Source organism: Dipodomys spectabilis, unplaced genomic scaffold (assembly GCF_019054845.1).
Source record: "Dipodomys spectabilis isolate Male_0828 unplaced genomic scaffold, ASM1905484v1 ptg000095l, whole genome shotgun sequence".
Lineage (NCBI taxonomy): Eukaryota > Metazoa > Chordata > Mammalia > Rodentia > Heteromyidae > Dipodomys > Dipodomys spectabilis.
Genome location: NW_024870772.1, coordinates 25588686 through 25610716, shown reverse-complemented (window position 1 = coordinate 25610716; position 22031 = coordinate 25588686). Strand labels below are relative to the sequence as shown.

General features: G+C 37.1%; 1 protein-coding gene across 1 annotated transcript in view; it reads left to right on the top strand.

The window, feature by feature from the left end:
- The window catches only part of Rnf17 (ring finger protein 17), a 101050-nt gene that overhangs the window by 28893 nt on the left and 50126 nt on the right, over positions 1-22031 (top strand). The window contains 8 exon segments of the mRNA XM_042685665.1: positions 2133-2209; positions 2710-2784; positions 4865-5163; positions 7489-7647; positions 11458-11647; positions 12900-13068; positions 16194-16384; positions 17460-17601. Coding sequence (XP_042541599.1) covers positions 2133-2209; positions 2710-2784; positions 4865-5163; positions 7489-7647; positions 11458-11647; positions 12900-13068; positions 16194-16384; positions 17460-17601 — 1302 coding nt within the window.

Sequence of the window (22031 nt, the reverse complement as noted above, 5' to 3'; positions counted from 1 at the left end):
CATTGTGAATGGGGGTCATAACACATATCAATAGCCCAGGGAAAAGATCCAAATTCAAAAATCACAGTATGGTTTCTACTGATTATATTGCTTTTACATTCATGTAAATTTGAAAAATCATAAGGTAAACTATCATAACTCAGGGATCATCTATGTTCACATTTATAGAGTTTTTGTATATTTGAATTCTGGGACAAACTATTAAATTTGGTCTTTGTTTTTATTGCCACTAAGGAAATGGTGCAATATGTGATCTGAGGGCCAGTTGGATGACACCGAGGTGAAAGTAGGTTTTATATTAGTCAGTTTTCTATCACTAGAACAAATACCTGAGAATATCAACTTCTAAAGAAAGAAGCTTTATTTTGGCTGTTTTGAAGGTTTCAGTCCGTGGTTGGGTGGCTCCTTTGCTTTGGGTCTATGGTGCCAAATCATGGTGGGAATGTTTAGTGAAGTCAGAAGCATTAACCTCAATAATTAGGAAGCAAAAGGGGGAAGGAGCTGAGGACCCACTGTCCCCTTCAAGGGCACTCCCCCCTTACCTGAGTCCTCCCACTGGACCCCACATCTGAAAGATTTTTGTCACCTCCCAAGCACATGTTGGGGATTAAGCATTTACCATGTGGATCTTTGGGGAATTCTAAAGGTCCAAAATATAGGACATGAATTTTTAAAAAAAGAGGATAATGAGACTAGCAAACCAAATAAAATTCTACTTTTTCTCATAAGTAATTTTAACCTAAAATTTCAAGATTCCATTCAGGCTTTTCTCTCCTTACATTTCCCAGAATGTACACTTCAGAAGACAAGTTGATTGGTCTATCTTCTATCATCTAATCTTGTACCTAGGAGATAGAATTGGGAAAAGTTGAAATTTCTTTTTTTTTTTGGCAGTACTGGGATTTGGTCTCAGAGCCTCTTACTTCTTGGCAGGAATTACACTGCTGAGCAATACTTCCAGTGCAAAACTTCTTTCTTATAAGACAATTTGGCTGGTCAAGACTAGCCATAGATTCTCTGGATTTCTGCTTTATCATCTAGTATAGATACTGCTTTATTGAACTTTGAATTTTCAGAGTCCTGTTTTCCAAAGACAATGAAATATGTGCACTAGACTGAAGTAAAACATTTGAAGTCATTTCTTTAACTGCCGTCAATGTCTTAGCTTTAAATGAAAAGTATAGAACTTTCTTAGTTGGTCTTGTCTTGATCCAGCTCCGTTGTGGATGTTATAACCTATGAGACACTGGAAAGAAGGTAAAGGTGATAAAGTTTCATCTTCTAGTTTAGTTAGGAAGATGAGGCAAAGAAAAGAGATAGAAGGGCTGGGAAGCTGGCTCAGTGGTAGAGCGCTTATCTCACATGCATGAGGCCCTGGGTTTGATCCCTCACCACCACATAAGCAGAAAAAAGCCAGAAGTGGCTCTGTGGCTCAAGTGGTAGGGCACTAGCCTTGAGCTGATGAGCTGAGAGACAGCGCCCAGGCCCAGAGTTAAGCCACTATGACAAAAAGAAAAGAGAGATAGCATTTGAAAAGAGTAACACAGGCACTAGATGAATCTAAGAATTTTCTCTGATGGAATAGTTATACCCATTCATTAGCTCTTACCTGTTGCTTTCCAGAACACATTACTTCATTTTTATTGTTATTATAAAGGTGATGTACAGAGGGGTTACAATGTTACATAAGTCAGGTAATGAGTACATTTCTTTTTGGACAATGTCACCTCTTCCCTCGCTCTCTCCTAATTTTTCCCTTCCATTCTACCCACAAGTTGTATAGTTCATTTTCAACATAGTGTCTGAGTACCATTGCTGCATTTGTTCATCCTTTGTCCCTCCATTTCTGTGTCCCCCTGTACCTTCCCAAAGATGGATAAACAAGAAAAAAGAAAAAAAAAACCTCTTATTTCTATTTCCTGGAGTTCATTTCAGTTTTACTTAAACTTCTTTAGGATAAAAAGTCATGAACATTGATTTGTTTGCAATCAGTCCTTAAATTTGAGTACCCAAAATTAAGCCTTAAATTCATTAATGAAAGAAGTAACCGAAGATAGTTTTTCTTCCTCTTTCAGCAATATTTGTGAAAAAGGAAAATTTATGTATAAATAACACATCTCTTTTAATTATAGATTATTCGAACTCTGAAATTAACGTTTGAGAGTGAATTATCACAAGTCAATTCTCTTAAGCCAAGGAACCCTCCCAGGTGAGTAAGTCATAATTCAGGCAACCATAGCAAGTAGAAAACGATTTCATCCTGAGTTTATTAAGATAGCAAGCAATATAATTTAAAATTTGGAATCATAAATGTTTCTCAAGATAGCAACTAAATTAAAAAATTACAATTTATGATAAATTAGAACATTTTCTATTTATTTTTTGTGCCGGTACTGGAACATGTACTCAGGGCCTCGGCTCTATCCCTCAGCTTTTTTGCTGAGGGGTAGCACTCTACCACTTGAGCCACAGCTCTATTTCCAGCTTTTTTAGTGATTAATTGGAAGTAAAGTCTTAAGACTTTCTTGCCCAGACTAGCTGTAAATCTTGATGTTCAGATCTAAGCCTCCTGAATAGCTAGGATTATAGGCACAAGCCACTGGCACCCAGCTCATGTTTTATTTTTAATAAGCTGTTTTGATATCAGCAGATGATTTTTGTTTAATCAGTAACTTACAAGATCAGTTATATGCCAATGTTTTATTTTAGGTTGAATATGAATTGCAGTGAAATTATCTGCATGTTCAGTAATATGGGAAAAATTGAATTTGAGGCCCCAACAAAGTAAGTATTTATAAATTTTTATACAAATGACAATATGTGAGTTGGAGCTTGATTTAAGTTGTAGAGCACTAGCCATGAGTGGGGGAAAAACGCCAAGTGAGAGCATGAATCCCTGAGTTCAAGCCTCAGTACCAGCACACAAAAATGGTATATTCATGTATGGTAATTTCCACAAGGAAACACCCTATTACGAATTCTGTTAACTCAAAAATAAAATTAAAGAATGACAATATGTATCTGACAGTACTTGTGTTATACGAAAGACAAATTGATTGTTATTTACAAGTTGAGAAATAATTGAGTTTACATAAGTAACTTCTCCATGCAGTTTTGGTGGGGGTTTTAGTTTTGGTTGGATGGTTAGTTTTTTGTTTGTTTTCTGATCATAGGGCTTGAACTGAGGGCTTGGGTGCTGTCTTTGAGCTTATTTTGCTCAAGGTTAATGTTCTACCACTTTGGGCCACAGCTCCACTTGCAGTTTTTAGATGGTTAATTGGAAAAGAGTCTCATGGACTTTCCTGCCCAGACTTTCTTTGAGCCATGATCATAATCCTCAGATCTCAGCCCCTTAAGTCGCTAGGATTATAGGTAGAAGCCACAAGCACCTGGTTATATACAGTGTTTTTAAAGGGCCTAGAAGGGATCACTATATAATGGTATACATGTTGAAACTCAGTCAACAAACACTGAACACTGATTTTTGTACTAGAAAATAACATCCTAGATTAACATATAAAAATAAAATGCAACTGGATATGATTGTTGACACCTATACTTAGTTCTACTGGTTATACTTACACTGGTTCACACCAGTACTTAGGAAGCTGAGGCAGGAAGATCTTGAATTCAAGACCTGCTTGGACTACCTAGTAAGATCTTACCTCAAAATGCCAAAAACATAACTAAAAAAGATGTGTAATTGCTGTTGTAGTATAAACAGAAATTGTGCTGAAAAGAAGGGCTGATGAGTTGTTGGTGTAGAGGAGAACTGGAAAGATATTTTCCCTTATCCGTGAAAATAACTAGCAAGTTTAAAGGACAAAAAGAGAATGGAGATAGACATCCATAAGAAAAATACATAGGCAGTGAAATAGAATGTTACATTCTGAATTTTTCCATGCAAAACTAGGAGCTAATTCTTTTTTTTTTTTTTTTTTTTAATTTTTTGGGTCCGGTCGTGGGGCCTGAACTCTGGGCCTGGGAGCTGTCCCTCAGCTCTTCAGCTCAAGGATAGCGCTCTACCACTTGAGCCACAGCGCCACTTCCGGCTTTTTTCTTTTTGCTTATGTGGTGCTGAGGAATAGAACCCAGGGCCTCAGGCATACAAGGCAAGCACTCTACCACTGAGCCACCTTCCCAGCCCCTAGAAGCTAATTTTTAAGACTTTGTATGCTTTGTGATTGTGTTGAAACTTTTATATCCTAGGTATGTTCTATTTGATATGGTCTTCTTTTTGTGCAGCTATAACAAAATACATGAAAGTAGATAACTTAAAAGAATAGGAATCTATTCACTCACAGTACTGGAAACCAATTAAATGACAATGTTCTGGAACTGTCCAGATAGGTGAAGTAGATATGGAGTAAAATGAACAAATAATTGGTTAGCTATGGGCTAGTGGTTACTGAATAAATACATCCAATGGATTCAGATTAATAGGATTATTAGTAGTCTCAAATAAGCTTTTCAGTGCTTTGTACTCTACATTTTTTTACACTTTATTTTTAAGGTGCTGAACAATCTTTAGTGTGTGTCACAAATGAACTATCATGTGGGAAATTTTCTTGCAGATAAATATTAAAGTAGCCAAACTCTGTTTTGTTTGGTGTTATTTGTGGTTTATTTTTGTTCTAGTCTTGGGTCTTGAACTTGGGACTTGGATGCTGTCTCTGAGCTTCTTTTGTCAAGACTAGTGCTTTACCACTTGATCCACAACCCCACTGTCAACTTTTTTGGTAGTTTATTGGAAGTAAGAGTCTCATAGACTTTCCTATCTGTGCTGGCTTTGAACTGCAATCCTCAGATTCCAGCTTCTTGAGTAGCTAAGAATACAGGCATAAGCCACTAGCTCGTAGCATAGATATTTTCACCAAGAAAATGAAGTTGGAGAATAGTCAGAAGAAATTAATAAAAGTGGACCTTGTGATACCTACTCATCACACTAGAAAAGGAAAAAAACTGACATGTCTATCCTTACCAGTGATGCCTCTGCACTTCCTTTGCAAATGGAGACCAGTGACATATATTCAGAAGAGAAAAACATTCCGCCACAGGAAGAAATGGTTACAGTGACATCTCCCAAAACAGTTGCTGTGCTCCCTCAAATAGGATCTACCCCTGATGTAATAATTGAAGAAATCATTGAAGAAAATATAGAATGTAAGTGAAGATATAAAAGTGGGGGAATTTTTTATCTGTAGTGGAGTTAATTGGTTGCTTTGTTTCATGAATTTAACAGAAACATACTGCCGTGGTAATTTATAGTAATTATATGCATTACGAACTAGAATTTGTGGATTCCATACCCTACTTAACATTTATCAAAGATACATTTTTAATTTTGATGTATTAGCTAACTTCTGGGGTACAAATTCAATATTTGGTTTAATTGGGGGTATTTGACTTTATAAATGAGATGATTTATGAAAGCAGTTTCACCAGTTCTTGAGTTAAGGACAGCTTGTCTTAATCTTGGTTCTGATGAACTATCATGAATATAATTTTATAACATTTAAACATATCACAGTTTGACAAGTTGTTAGTATTTTGCCAGTTAACACAGGAGTGAGAAAATACGTAGTTCTCTACTAACAATCTACTTTAGAGTAATTTTTTTTATCATTTTTTGTTTTATGCAGAATGACTTTTCCTCCCACTGTTTGGGTTTGAGCACTCTGCCTGTTGATCTACATTTCCAGCCCTCAGAATGACATTTTGATTACTAAAACAGGAATATCTTATTATTACTAATACTTTAATACTTAGGATAACCTGTTATACTTTATTCTTAACAAGGGGTCTTGCCTTTCTAGTATTTTTGTCAATTCAAGTATAGTTTTTTAGAAATTAGTGTGTCACTGGCAACATTAACAAAATTAGCATAATTACCTTTATTTCTTATTTTGGTAAAGCATGCTTCACAGATAATTTTGTGGAGACTAATAGCTATTCAAAAGAGCCTCACTGGAAAGAGTCACCTATTCCTGTTGGATCCAAAGCAGGTATTGTTAAAGCAGGTACTGTAATATCTGTCTGAGCTTGATGTAGTAGAGTTTAATATTTTGAGTAACTGGTTTTTTGTTGTTGTTGTTTTTTGTTTTGTCGGTCACAGTGCTTGAACTCTGGGCCTGGGCACTGTCCCTCAGCTCTTCAGCTCAAGGCTGTTGCTTTACCACTTGAGCCACAGCGCCACTTCAGTAGAGTTTCATATTTGTATGGTAACTTTTACCTAGTTGTAGTCAGTAGGCAAAACGCATGTTAAACCTCTTACCTTTTATATTTTTAATTTTTACTTTGTTGCTGTAACGGTGATGTTCAAAAGGGTTATAGTTATTTAAGTCAGGACATGAAAACACTTCTTTTTGGACAATGTCAACCCTTACCTTGCTCTCTCCCAGTTTTTCCACAAGTTGTATAGTTCATTTTCAGGATAGTGTAAAACCTCTTCCCTTTTAATGTCCAAAGTTTTGACCCTGATAGAATTACTTTCAAATTTATTTATATAGTATTTCTTGTAGCTGCAACTTGAGCTATGCATATTTTACCCCATTTTCAGAATGGATTATATTCTTTGTAGTCTATATTAACTAGATAGTTAAAATGATTCTGTCATTATCTATACTTGGCTGTATTCAACTCCGTGCCTTAAATACATATCAAAATACTCTGAATTGGGGCTGGGAAGGTGGCTCAGTGGTAGAGCGCTTGCCTTGCATGCATGAGGTCCTGGGTTCGATTCCTCAGCACCACATAAGCAAAAAGAAAAAAGCCGGAAGTGGCGCTGTGGCTCAAGAGGTAGAGCACTAGCCTTGAGCTGAAGAGCTGAGGGACAGCGCCCGGGCCCAGAGTTCAGGCCTCACGACCAGACCCCCCCCCCAAAAAAAAAGAAAAAGAAAAAAAAACAAAATGCTCTGAATTTGCCAGGCGCCAGTGGCTCACACCTTTGATTCTAGCTATTCAGGGGGCTGAGATTTAAGGATTGCAGTTTGAAGCCAGTCCTGGCAAAGAATGTATGTTAGACTCCTATCTCCAATTAACCACCAAAAAGTAGGAAAGTAAAACTATGACTTAAGTGGTAGAGCACTAGCCTTAAACATAAAAGCTTAGGGATAGCACCCAGGTCTTGAGTTGAAGACCCAGGAGAGGGGAAAGAGGGAGAGGGGGAGAATGAGGAGGAAGGGAGAGAACCATCCACATCCCCATCCAAAATGTCCCATATGTGCTGGCAGCATAGCCCAAAGTAGATCACTTGCCTAGCATTAGCTCAAAGGAGAGCAATTGTTTAGCATACATAAGCCCTGAATTCTATCCTTAGCACTACAAAAAAACAAATTGTTTTAGGATTGGGCTCTCTCATAGTGCTTAAGTATGCTAGAATTTCATTTCCACAAGCAACTTAGGGAATATTACAATTGCTCACCTTTCCTGAATTATTTCCTAGATCATTGTTTTAATAATATGGTTTAAATATCGATTCCTGTCCAGGTTATCCCGAGCTAGTTTTTGTAAGCCATGTAATAAATCCTTGCCACTTCTACATTCGGAAGTATTCACAAATAAAAGATGCAACAGTATTGGAAAAGAAAGTGAATCAAATCTGCACTACAAGTTTACACCTTGATCCTTCTGATATCTTGGAGCTAGGTAATAAATTATTACTCAAAGTTAAAGTATCAAGTTTATATAAATATTGTAATATTTGACCAGTCTCATAGACTTGCTATAATACAGATTTTTTTTCTTGCAGTCAAAACATAAATACAAAAGTAAGAATTATTTAACACTGGTTAAATTATTTAGCTAAGTTTTAAAATTGAATATTGGTACATCTTTAGAAAGATAAACACAAAATTTCCAGTATGGATTGGAGTGAATTGTTTTTTAAATTACAAAACTTAAGACAAATTATGTAGGCCCCACCTCTTGTCTCCAGAATGATTCCTTTGTGTCACTCTAGTCTCTTGCTTTCCTCATGTACATGTTGAACACTTTAGAGAAACTTAATGGTACCCATTCCTAGGGCCCTTTGGAGGGTAATTCATCAACACCATCTCTGTTCATTCTAAGGGTATGCACTTACAATGCCTTGGATTTTTAAATTAAGTATTACCTTAATACTATTTTTTAATTTATACCCCAAATCAATAAAAACTCAATTTTTAGTTTTATTATCATTTTCTGTAATGTGATGAAGCAATGATTTATTTAAGGGAGTATTTTTCTGAATGCATATATATATATATATATATATATATATATATATATATACACACACACACGTGTATGTGTGTGTGTGTATATATCTAATAATGAAGTATTGCCTATTTCTGATAGTTGTTTAAAGGAGTAGTTAACTCTTATTTATGTAGCATTTCAGAATATCAGAGGACTAAGATCTATATAAACCTCTTGACAAAAATTTTTGTCTGAAAAAAATTTGGGGGCTGGGAAGGTGGTTTAGTGGCTTAGTGGCCTAGCATGCATGAAGCCCTGGGTTTGATTCCTCAGTACCACATAAACAGAAAAAACCAGAAGTGGCACTGTGACTCAGGTGGTAGAGAGTGCTAGCCTTAGGCAAAAGAAGGTCAGGGACAGCGCCCAGACCCTGAGTTCAAGCCTCAGGATTGGCACACAAAATTTTTTTTTTTTAGTTTTCTGTATCTAAGAGGAGGGAAATGTACTATTAAACATATTACAAATGCTTTTCTGAAAATTAATATATATACAGAATGCAGTTTAAGTTCAGAGAACATTCTAAGCCATACTCATTGTTTTAAGTTGCTAATGCTAATTGTTCACAAAATAATTATAGCTGATTTAAATACTTTTTTGTTGGTGGTGATCATGAGGTGCTGTCCCTGAGCTCTTCAGCTCAAGGCGAGTACTCTACCACTTGAGCCACAGTGCCACTTTGGTTTTCTAGTGGTTAATTGGAGATAAGAGTCTCACAGACTTTCCTGCCCAAGCTGGCTTTGAACCATGATCCTCAAATCTCAGCCTCCAGAGTAGCTAGGATTACAGGCATGAGCCACCAGCGCCCGGCTTAAATGCTTTTTTATATTTGGAGAAATACATGACAAGCGAAGGAAGATGATGGTGCTTTATGGAGAGAAGAGGTCCTTTGTATTTGAAGAATAAGAAATAGCTTCAACAGACTTTACCAACTGCATGAAAGAAAGTAAAATTAAGAGAATATTGGTTCCATAGAGCATGAAAACAAGAAGGGATAATTCTAACCAGAAAACCACCTAAATTCTCAGTTTTTTTTGTGTCTGTATGCTGGTCCTAGGGCTTGAACTCAGGGCCTGGGTATTGTCCTAGGCTTTTTTGTTCAAGACTAGCACTCTATCACTTGAGTCATGGCTCCACTTCCAGCTTTTTAAAAAAAGTTTGGAGATGAGTCTCATGGGCTTTCCTGCCTGGCTTAGCTTCAAACCATGATCCTCAGATATCATCCTCCTGAGTAGGTAGGATTATATGAATTCTTACTTTTTAACTTAGGCCCAAGATCTGTAAAGATGAAGATGGATCAAGACGGCAGCTGTGGAATAAAAATGCTGTCTTCCCTGTGGCATATCTTTTCTTTCTCTGCCATATTTCTTTTCTAATAAACTTTTCTATCATACTTAAAAAAATGTAAAGGCTGAGAAGGCCATATGTGCTAGTAAACAATGAGAATTAAAAGGGCCTGCAATGTACTTTTCAACCATCCTGCTTTTATTACATTTAGAGGGGATTGTACAGTATCCTGTATTTAGTCAGTGGTCAGGGCTTACGGCATTTCTCTCCAATGCATGGCTTGGGTAAGAGGATGAATTTCAAGGTAACAAGTGTTTTCTTGCTACCTCTTAGACATATGCATATGGCTGGAGCTACATTTGCAAATACAGCTTCTTGCCTTTGTTGAGATAAAAAAGGGGGATGTGCCGGGCGCTGGTGGCTCACGCCTGTAATCCTAGCTACTCAGGAGGCTGAGAGCTGAGGATCGCGGTTCAAAGCCAGCCCGGGCAGGAGAGACCATGAGACTCCTATCTCCAGTAAACCACCAGAAAACCGGAAGTGGTGCTGTAGCTCAAGCAGTAGAGCGCTCGCCTTAAGCTGAGGAGCTGAGGGACAGCGCCCAGGCCCAGAGTTCAAGCCCCACTACTGACAAAAAAAAAAAGGGGGGGATGTTCCCTTTTTTGCCATCATAGAACTCATGGTTGACACCCTTGTAACAAAAATCAATACTTCAGGAAAAATGCATAATAAAGTTTAAGAGAAGGAGTAAGAGTAAGATTAATTAGTACATTGTATGCGTGTATCGAAATGTCACAAGAATGTACAATTATACATTCATGTATGCTAACAAAAGTCTTAAAAACTTTGGAGAGAGAGCCTCTCTCTGAACTTGAAAGAGAAACAAGTGAAGGTGAGAGAAAAATTGGTTCTGAGAGTATATCTTTAGCTCAGCATGTCACTTAATGTAGTTATCAATTTTGGGGGCCCCACATTTCATTAGTGTTACTGTGAAAATGGGAGCATTGACAATTTATAAGAAGTTTCATATCCAAGCCTTTTTGTTAGCTTAAAAAAAGGTTTATTTAACAAAGAGAAAACAAACACTGCTCAGGATAAACAGCAGGTCCAGAAACTGGTTGTCCCTAGGCCTCTTCTTTAATCTTTTTTCTCCTAATTAATTTGTAATCTGTCTAGTCCCACCATAAATTATTACTCTTAACACTAAGTCCTTAGTTTGTTTTCCCCTCTCTGAATGTTAAATTTGGCATTTCACATGCTGCCTTTCATTTTGTTATTCTTTCCTTTGCTAAAGAAGAAAATTGTTTCTTATAATTAGTGTATACCCAGAGTGGTATGGTTGGGTGTGCACATACATCTACAAGGCTAGATGATCTTTAGTGTCCCAAATACAATATAGTACAGAATTTTATATGCCTTTATTCCTTGATAGTTTTTTGTTTTGTTTTTTTGGCCAGTCCTGGGGCTTAAACTCGGTGCCTGGGCACTGTCCCTGACCTTCTTTTGCTCAAGGCGACCACTCTACCACTTGAGCCACAGCACTACTTCTAGCTTTTTCTGTTTATGTGGTACTGAGGAATCAAACCCAGGGCTTCATGCATGCTAGGCAAACACTGTACTACTTGGCCACATTCTCAGCCTGCCTTGATAGTGTTAATATCAAACAGTCTTTTTTATCTAAAGAAAGCATGAAGCATAGTTCCTCACTGAGTAGTGACTATGTTCTTTGTGCGTTTATCTCCTCAGTTAGCTTGCAGATTTTTGGTGTAACCGTTTTAATAGTAATCTTCAATTGTTATAGCGTTAGTATTATTTCACCAGTGAAAATGTCAAGGCTTAGTTGGAGAGCTATACTATGTGTTTTTGTAAATTAGAACATTATTAGATGTTTTTCTTCATAAACATTGATAATAATTTGTCTCCCACGTTATTTAGGTGCAAGAATATTTGTCAACAGTATTGAAAATGGAATGTGGTGTCGAGGAACTATCACTGAATTAATTCCAATAAAAAGTAAAAATACTAGAAAACCTTGTAGTCCAACCAAGTTCTCAGTTCACGAAGTTGCACTAATACAAATATTCATGGTAGATTTTGGAAATTCTGAAGTCCTAATTGTCAGAGGGTATGATCCTTTGTAATTATTATGTGTTCCTAGCATGTTTAGAAACATTTGGGAAGTGGGAAAGTAAGAATGGAGAAAATTAGAAAAAATTGAAGAGTAACTTGTCATTCTTCTAAGACATACATTTTATTGTTTTCGTTTATTTTTTTCTTTTTTTAGGGCCTGCCTGCCGGCCTTCCCTCCCTCCTTCCTGCCTTCCCTTCTTCCCTTTCATATGCTCTATTTTAATGGAGCACTCCATATGTATACTACTAAGTAAGGAAAATATTGTTGATATATATTACTAAATGAGAAGCTTAGAAAGGAACTTTTTTCAGAGCATGTACTAATTAATGTCTTTTGAATAAACAGTTAACATTATGACTGGATAAAATTTTTGATCACATATATAATTTCTTTGAAGAATTAAAAAAGTGGCATACTGCCTCTAGGTATTAAAAAAGTTTTTCTATGTCTTCTAAGAACCTGAGACAGGGTCAGACCCTGTTGGCTCACGCCTGTAATCCTAGCTACTCAGGAGGCTGAGATACGAACTGTGGTTCAAAGCCTGCCCGAGCTGTAAAGTCCATGAGACACTTATATCTAATCACCAGAAAACCAGAAGTGGTGCTCTGGCTCAGAAGTGGTAGAGTACTAGCCTTGAGTGGAAAAAGCTCAGGACAGCGCCCAGGCCCTGAGTTCAAGCCCCATGGCCAACAGAAATAATAACTGAGGCAGTGGTGGTCCACACTTGTAATTCCAGCTATTCAAGATGCTGAGAACTGAGAATCATGTTTCAAAGCTAGCCGGGGAAAGAAAGTCCATGAGATTCTTATCTCCACGTAATCACCAAAAAGCTAGAAATAGAGATACAGTTCAAGTGGTAGAGTGCCAGCCTTGAGCAAAAAAGCTAAGAGACAGTGATCAGACCCTGAGTTTTAAGCACTAGTACAGAGTAAAAACGGAAATGGTTCTGTAGTTAAAAAAAAAAGTTAAAAAAAAGTTACCATCTATAAGTTTATTTAGTGGTCATAGCTTAATCTTTAAACTGAATGAGTATATGAATATATGAATGTTCAAATACATCTGTGATTTTATTCTAAGTATAAAAGTATGCTTTTAGGAACTAAAGTAAGTTGATATGATAATAAACTTGGAACATAACTTTCTAGATAATTTAACTTATCCTTAGAGATGATATCTTTTAAGGATAAAATAATCTTCAGAGTTTGAATTGTTATTTTCAATAAACAATATTTGAATTTTTTCCTAGAGTTGGTGATACTTATATGAGACCAGAACATGTTACTGCACAGCATATTACAGTAAATGATTTATGTCTGGCTCTAAGGAAATATGAACTGTACAATGAAGAGCTGTTGAAAGACATCCCACCCTTAGCACACGCATGCTCCTTGAAAGATATTGTTCCACAAAATTCAGTAAGACATTTTTTTCTTCTACAGATTTAGCGGTGTATTTACTATAAGGTTTTTGATTAAGACTCAACCAGTTATCATGATAAATATAGTTTGTACAATGAACTATTGGTACCAATAAAAGAGGAAATTGAACTTCAGCTTCCATAATTGAAAATATTAATTAATAGAAAATTGAGTTGAGGGCTGAGAAGGTGGCTCAGTGGTAGAGTGCTTGCCTTGCAAGCCAGAGGCCCTGGGTTCGATTCCTCAGCACCACATAAGCAAAAAGAAAAAAGCCGGAAGTGGCACTGTGGCTTGAGTGGTAGAGTGCTAGCCTTGAGCTGAAGAGCTGAGGGACAGCGCCCAGCCCAGAGTTCAAGCCCCACGACTGGACCCAAAAAAAAAAAAAGAAAATTGAGTTGAATAAGTCTGAACTTAATTGTAGATGAAATCCAAGTAAACTATTACATTTTGGAGTCAATTATATAGAGAAATAAGTTTAAAGTATGGTAAAGTTAATTTTTTTTGTCAGTCATGGGGCCTGAACTCTGGGCCTGGGACCTGTCCCTCAGCTCTTCAGCTCAAGGCGAGCGCTCTACCACTTGAGCCACAGCACCACTTGCAGCTTTTTCTGCTTATGTGGTGCTGAGGAATCAAACCCAGGGCCTAATGCATGAGAGGCAAGCATTCTACCACTGAGCCACTTCCTAGTCCTAAAGTTGATATTTCTAAACATTATTTCCTGTTTCCTTGACATTTTGGTCATTATTTTTTGCCTATATTACATTCTGCTTTGAATGTACCCGCAGAAAAGTTAAGCTCCTTGGAAACTGGAATTGTGCATAACAATGTACAGTATCACCATGAAGTACAAGAAAGCAGGAGTCTCTATCTTCACTCCTCATATTCCCAACATTCAGCAGATCCTCACCCTCATAATAACCATGCAAAGCATACTTGAGATAATGAAGAAATGAATAAACTAAAAGATAGAAAAAATAGCATTGCTGTTTTCCTTAAGACAGTGACATTGTTAGTTTTCCTTTTTTTTTTTTTACACATCTCACTGTATAGCTGTGGCTGGTCTGGAACTTTCTGTGTAAAGCAGCCTCCCTAGTAGTGGGATTATTATTGTATGCCACAAGACCTCACTTGCATTTTGTTTTTTATTCTTGAGGAATTTGTGGGTTTGATCATAGAAATTTGCATTGAATATACATTTGAATGCTTAAAGATCAACTTAAAACTTTTTCCATTTGGGTGAAAAAGGTAGCATATATATCATATACTGTTAGTATTAAAGCTAGATTAACCAAAAATTATTAATATTCAACTGTAAATTTATATATTATTACTTTTTGAATTTTCATCACTTAGGAAAACATTCTTGTTTAATATTTTTAAATATAATTTTTGTGTTAATCTTTAAAAATGAAAGTGCCTAGAAGCACCTTGAGACTATTTATGAAGTATGCATACATGTTGTATATGTGTAAAGACTGCCTTTGAGTCTCAGCTGTTTTTTGTTGCTTTTTTTTCCCCCCCAATTTGTGTTTCTTTTGATAGTTGGGGACAGGACCTTGTTATCTACCTCGGCTAGCCTGGTGTTAAAGGCATACACCACCACACCTGGGGTTTTTTTGTGTGTGGGGGGGGGGGGTTAAAAATTCTTCTTCTTAGCAATACTAGGGATTAAACACAGGGCCTCCTGCTTGCTAGGCAAGTGCTCTGCCACTTTAGCCCTGCTTCCACCCTGTCTTTCCATTGATTATTTTCAGCGCAGCGTCTCACTTTGTGATTGGGCTGGGCTGAACTGCCATCCTCCTACTTGTACTTTCCCGTGTTAGTGACAATGACAGGCATGTACCACGGCACCCAGCCATTTGTTGAAATAGAGTCTTGTGAACTTTTTAAAAAAATTTTTTTATTAACTTTAAGTGGTTGTACAAAGAAGTTCCCACTCTTCAAAACAGTATATGAATACAAAGTGTCTGATAACATTGTCACCCACCCCTTCTCTCACTTTACTTTTTTCTTCTTAATTGATATTAAGTGATTACATAAATTTCACATATTTCACAGTATTGTGGAATAGTGATCATTAAAGTCACAAACACATTGTAACCTTCACAAGGAAAATTGTCATTATCATGGTCTATAAAGTGTATGAATTCTATAAGCTTTGACAATACAATTATTTCTCCCACATCAGGTGATATTTATATTTCTTTCTTTTGCTTAGTGTAGGCTGTTCCTTCATTCCCTCTAGTTCCTTCCTTACTATCACTGTCTTTGGGTTGCTTAGTTCATTTTTATCTATGTCCAGTGCAGCTGATGGGCCCCTCTGTTGTATGTTTTCCCATTTCCCACTGATTCTGTGTCCTCCTCCTAGCTTTCCTCCATTGCATGCATATATATGCCATATATGTGGTCAATAACTCGGAGTCATTATCAGTGATACCACAAAATGAATGGCAGTCCTTTGTTTCTCGAGTCCCATTTACCTTGTTATCTCTCCTTGCATTTTGGCTTTAGCATCCAAGACAAAGAATTTTTTTTTTGTCAGTCTTGGGTCCTGAACTCTGGGTCTGGGCCTTGTCCCTCAACTCTTCAGCCCAAGGCTAGCACTGTACCACTTGAGCCACAGTGCCACTTCTGTCTTGTAAACTTCTTTGAACTGGCCTCAAACTGCTATCCATGTCTACTTCAAGAAACTAGGATTACAGGTATGAGCCACCATATCCAGCTCAGTTTCTTGTATTTTTTAAGACAGGATCTCACTATGTGTTCAGACTTGCTGCAAATTCTCTTGATTGTTTCACCTCATTTTTCCAAGAATCAAGATTATAGGCATATGCTATCCCACTTGAGTTCAACTGTTTCTTTTCTTCCTGCATTTTTATTATCTTTAGTTTTACAGCAGGATCACCATTCAAGAAACCAGCTTATAAGTGCAGTGCATCTTGATCAGTGTCACCCCTTTCATCACCCTCCTTCATCCCTCCGAACCCAATCCCTATTTCTTAAAATATGGCGTTGGTTCAGTGTCTAGGCTCTTAAGTTGCAGATTAGTTAGTATATCCAGATACTGTAACATTAGAGGTAGTTAAATTACTCACTAATTTGGAATTTTACTTCTTTTCCAGAGTGAAGGCTGGAAAGAAGAAGCAAAAGTAGAATTTTTGAAAATGGTAAATAACAAGGCTGTTTTAATGAAAGTTTTTAGAGAAGAGGATGATGTGCTTATTGTAGATCTACAGAAACCACCAACAAATAAAATAAGCAGTGATATGCCTGTATCTCTTAGAGATGCATTGGTTTTTATGGAACTAGCAAGGTAAGTAACTTGTTGGAATTTAACATTCTTCAATATTGTAGCTAAAAATAGGAACAGCAGGTTTTACCTTAAGAAACCATGGGCTCTGAAGTAAACCTCAACATATCCTTAGAGGTTAACAATATTGTGAACAGGATTTCTAGGTCTAATTGTGAACATCTCACTGTTAAATTTGATTTGAAAGGAGAGATAATTTAGGATGTCTTAAAAAATATGTTTAGGGGGTTGGGAAGTTGGCTCAGTGGTAGAGCGCTTGCCTTGCATGCCTGAGGCCCTGGGTTCGATTCCTCAGCACCACATAAGCAAAAAGAAAAAAGCCGGAAGTGGTGCTGTGGCTCAAGTGGTGGAGCGCTAGCCTTGAGCTGAAGAGCTGAGGGACAGCGCCCAGGCCCAGAGTTCAGACCCCACGACCGGACCCTAAAAAATAAAAAAAAATATGTTTAGGTACTAACATTTTTTGAGACTCATAAGCAGCTCCCTTAGAGTTCTAGGAATTAACAGTTTCGCTATTCCAAATTTAAAATAACTTTTAGAATGATATCCTGATCACTGATCTATAATTAGCAACATTAATTAATGTCAGAACCTTTAATACTTAGCTTCCTTTTCCTTCATTTCTGAGGAATAAACAGTAAGATGACATAAGTAGCCAGAAAGGTAATGGAAGATGCTAACTTTCAGTCATGGGTGATTACATGACTCTAGAAACAACCTAACTAGGTCTTCAAAAATAAAAGTAATGTCCAGGACCGGGAAAGCTCACAGATACTCCTTGCTGGCCTAACTGAGCACATCCTATAGACCATAGATATCAATGCAGTCAATTCAGAGATAAAGTAGAAACAGTACTTTCAGTTCAAAAATGTCTTGACACTAGTTAGAAGGCTAATTACTGAGTTCTTGTTTAATTTGGTTTAATAATTAGAAACAATACCAAGAAATACAATAAGAAATCGGAAAGGAACTACTTTTTATAAATGAATCAGTCTATGTAGGATCTCTGTTCTTCAGATCAAGTCACTAAGAGAGCAGAGACTTGAAGAAAATGGCTTTTGTTTATTATGCTTTTAACTAGGTTTAGGTCACAATCACCAAGAAGTCACACTGAAAAAAATATGACTTTACCTTATCATCCACCTATCTTGCCTAAAGAAATGACAGATGTTTCCGTTATGGTTTGTCATATAAATAGTCCTGCAGATTTCTATCTCCAATTGGTAAGTATACAATGTTCGTTTGAGATTTTTTTTTAAAAAAATAGTAATGTATAATGAGAATGAATGTCCAATGTGAATATTAGCTAGAACAAACCACTGACAAGCCTTTTACACATTTAAATTTCTTAGGAACTGCAACTTAAAGAGGTCCATAGGGAAAAAAAAAAGAGGTCCATAGGATTCCTAGCAAATTGAAAGAATTCTTCCTGCTTTAAGTTAATGAAACGATGGAGGGAAAGAACAATGAATGATAATGTACCAATGTGCTTGCTAACCTCTGAACTCTAGAGACTAGGAAAGCTCAGAGCTAGCAAAAGAAAGTCATATATTCTTTTGACTATGAACATACAATTATTTACTTATAATTAACATTTTTACTGAGACCTCTTATTTGCTAAGTAGTCTTAGGAATTTGAGCTCTCCAAGTTGATTAAAGGTTTCTCAAATTGAACTCGGTTGGATATATTCCTGATAGGTTTGTTTAGATAGCTAGTAATAACAATTAGTTCATCATTTCTCAGTTTTCTATCAACTGACTCATCCTTTATGAGTTAGTCTTTAGAGTGTAAGCCTTTGTGTGAATTAACTTAATAACCATAAGAAGCTAGGTTCCAGTGGCTCATGTCAGTAATCTTACTACTCAGGAGGCTTCACTTCTGGCTTTTTGGTAGTTACTCAGAGATGAGTCTCATAGAATGCCTAGGCTGGCCTAGAACCATGATCCTCAGTTTCCCTATGTCCTTAGTAAGTTACTTACTGCCTTTTTTGGTCTGTCATGGGGGCTGAACTCTGGGCCTGGGCGCAGTTCCTCAGCTCTCCATCTCAAGGCTAGTGCCCTGCCATATGAGCCACAGCGCCACTTCCAGCTTTTTTCTGCTTATGTGGTACTGAGGAATTGAACCCAGGGCCTCATGCATGCTAGGCAAGCACTCGACCACTGAGCCAAGTTCCCAGCCCTGCTTTTTATTTTGTAAGTGTGTGCCAGTACTGGGGCTTGAACTGGGGACCTGGGCACTTCTTTTAGCTTTTTCACTCAAGGCTGGTGTCCTACCACTTGAGCCACAGTTCCACTTCAGCTTGTTGGTGATTAATTGGAGATGAGTCTCACAAACTTTTCCTGCCTAGGCTGGCTTTAAAAAAAAATTTATTGTAAGGGGATGTATAGAGGGGTTACGTGTCAGGTAATAAATACATTTCTTTTTGAACAGTGTCACCCTCTCCCACATTTACTCCCAGTTTCTCCTCTCCTGACCTCCTCCCCATAAGTTGTGTAGTTCATTTCTAACAAAGTGTTTAATGCGTATCACTGCTGAATTGGTTCACCCTTTGTCCCACCAATTCTGTGCTTCCCTTTCCCCTCCCTAAATCAGATAAACTTACAAGACAAAGGATACAAAAATAAAAAATAGTGACAAAAGGGAATAAACAAAAGAAAAAAGAACCGCAAATAATACAGTTAAAAAACCCTTGTTTCCATTTTATGAAGTTCATTTCAATAAGCATCATTTCATATGATCCTATAGGGCTGGCTTTGAATCTTAACTCTCAGTCTCCCAAGTAGCTAGGATTACAAGTGTGAGCCACTGTCTCCAGTAAGTGGGGAGTGGTAGCCTACTGGATTTTTATCTGCATTTCCCTATTGACTAATGATGTTGAATATCTTTACAAGTTTATGTTCTATATGTATATATTCTATGAAGACATATCTACTCAGTCCTTTTAACAGTGTTGAAATAAACTTTGTTAGATTGTAGTTCTATACATTCTGCTAGGCAGGAGCTCTACCATTTGAGCCATGCCTTCAACTTCACTCTGAATATTTAATCCTTGTCAGATATATATATATATATGTATATATATGACTTAAAAGCATTTTCTCCTATTTGACTCTATTCAGAGTGTCTTTGATCCACTTGTTTTTAATTTTATTAAGTACAGTTTATTATTTTGTTGCTTATACTTTTGATGTCATAGCCAAGAAATTATGCCTAATTTAATATCATGATGCTTTTCCTCCATTTTTTTTCCCTAAATTCTGTATGTTTTGGTTTTTTAAATGCTTAGAGATTGAACTCGGAACATCTAGGGAAGCCCTTTACCAGTTGTAACACTTGATGGGCACATGGGCTAATGCCATAATTTGGCTATTGTGAATAGTTTAATTATAAACATGAGTATACAGTTATCTCTATAGTATTTGTACTTTGGTTCTTTTGAATATATACTCAGTGATATGGCTGGATCAAAATATTTTTAATAGTTTGAGAAATTTCCATACCAATTTTTTTATTTTTTATTTTATTTTTATTTTTTATTTTTGTTGGTCATGGGGCCTGAACTCTGGGCCTGGGCACTGTCTCTCAGCTCTTTAGCTCAAGGCTAGTGCTCTACCACTTGAGCCACAGTGCCACTCCCAGCTTTTTCTGTTTATGTGGTACTGAGGAATCGAACCCAGGGCCTCATGCATGCGAGGCAAGCACTCTAATACTGAGCCACTTTCCCAGCCCCCATACCAATTTTTATAAGTAGCTGGACTAATATTCATCCCAGCAGTAAATGTTTTCCCTCACTCCCTCAGCATGCATCCTGGACAACTTGTTGCTGTTTGTTTTCTTGACGAGAGTAACATGAAATCTCAATGTGTGGTTTCAATTTGTATTGATGGCTAGGGATGTTGAACATTGTTTTTCATGAATATATTGGCCATTTGTATTTCTTCACTGAAAAAATGTTCAGCTCATATACTCATTCATTGTTTGGATTACTTGTTCTTTGGTTTAATTTTTGTGTTCTTTACATATTATTCTGAATATCAATCACATGTTGGATGAATATCCAACAGATTATCTTTCATTCAGAAAGTGTCTTTTCACTCTGTTGATGATTTTGATGTGCAAAAGCTTTCTAATTTGATGCAGTTTATTTTTTATTTCTGCTCCTCTTGAGATTTTAGAATCCTGTTTACAAAGTTATTGCCTATATCTTTATCGTTGAGTGTTTTCCTAGTGTTTCCTCTGGTAATTCTTAAGAAGTCTAATTTTGTACAAGAAGAGAGATAGGGATCTAGTGTTAGTCTTCTATATCTTTGGCTATCCAGTTTTCCCAGTCATCAAAGAGAGCGTGTCTTTTTTTCTCCAGTATATGTTTTTGGTACCCTTGTCAAGAATCAGATGGCTGTACTTGCTTGGACTTATTTCTGTCTTCAGTGAGTCTTCTGTCCATTGGTCTGTGTGTAGTTTTTGTTCCAGTACTGTGCTGGTTTTGTTACTAAGGTCACTTGTATAGCACGAATTTCAAGAAACTGTGAAAGGCCTTTGGGTACATGATAAAAGAGGAAGAGACCTGAAGATTTCTGAGATTCATCTTCAAATCTCTTTTCCACTGTCCTGATTTTAAATATCTGGGTTTTTGTTGTTTTTTTTATTGTCATTTGTTTTGTCTGGTTTTCTTATTTATTTATTTTTTGGTCCGGTTGTGGGGCCTGAACTCTGGGCCTGGGCACTGTCCCTCAGCTCTTCAGCTCAAGGCTAGTGCTCTACCACTTGAGCCACAGCGCCACTTCCGGCTTTTTTCTTTTTGCTTATGTGGTGCTGAGGAATCGAACCCAGAGCTTCATGCATTGCAAGGCAAGCGCTCTACCACTGAGCCACCTTCCCAGCCCCCTGTTTTGTCTAGTTTTTATGTTGGTACCAGAGTTTGGACTCAGGGCCTAATCGCTGTCCTATAGCTTTTTTTTGCTCAAGGCTGATGCTCTGCCATTTGAGCTACAACTTTTCTAAGACCTTTTTGCTGGTGAATTAGAGATGAGAATTTTACAGACTTTCCTGCCTAGGCTGACTTGAAACTGTAATTCTCAAATCTCAAATTAGGATTAAAGGTGTAAACTACTAGAGCCTGGCTCTGGTTTTCTTTTATCCTAGCTCTTAGCAAGCTGTTTCTTAGTTACACCTTGCATGCTTTTTCTTTGCTCTCTTGAGCAGCCTATCCATTTTCCAAATTTCTTACCCTAGTTCTTTTTGCTCCTGAGTTTCACTATTAGACTCAAATCAACCACTAATATCCCTGAAACCGTCTGAATGCTTTGCTGCTTTGAAATTTCTCCTCCAAATAAACTACTCCATCATTGTTAATACCTTAAAGTCTTAGGACATGCAGGTTTTTATCTATAGTGTAACAAAATGGCATCTTTTCCAGTTTTCAGTAAAATCCTGATTTCTATTTGAGATATTTCTTAATCTCCTTTGTTTTCAGAGTCCTCATTGGAATTACTCTTATCACTCTGCTTAATAGCACTCTATAGTTTTCCAGCCTAGTCCTCCTGAGTCTACTAACCTCTGTGAACCAGTTCCAAAGACATGTTTACATTTTATTTATAGCAATAGCACCTCTTCTTAGTATCAGTTTTCTCTATTCTCTCTCTCCTTGATTCC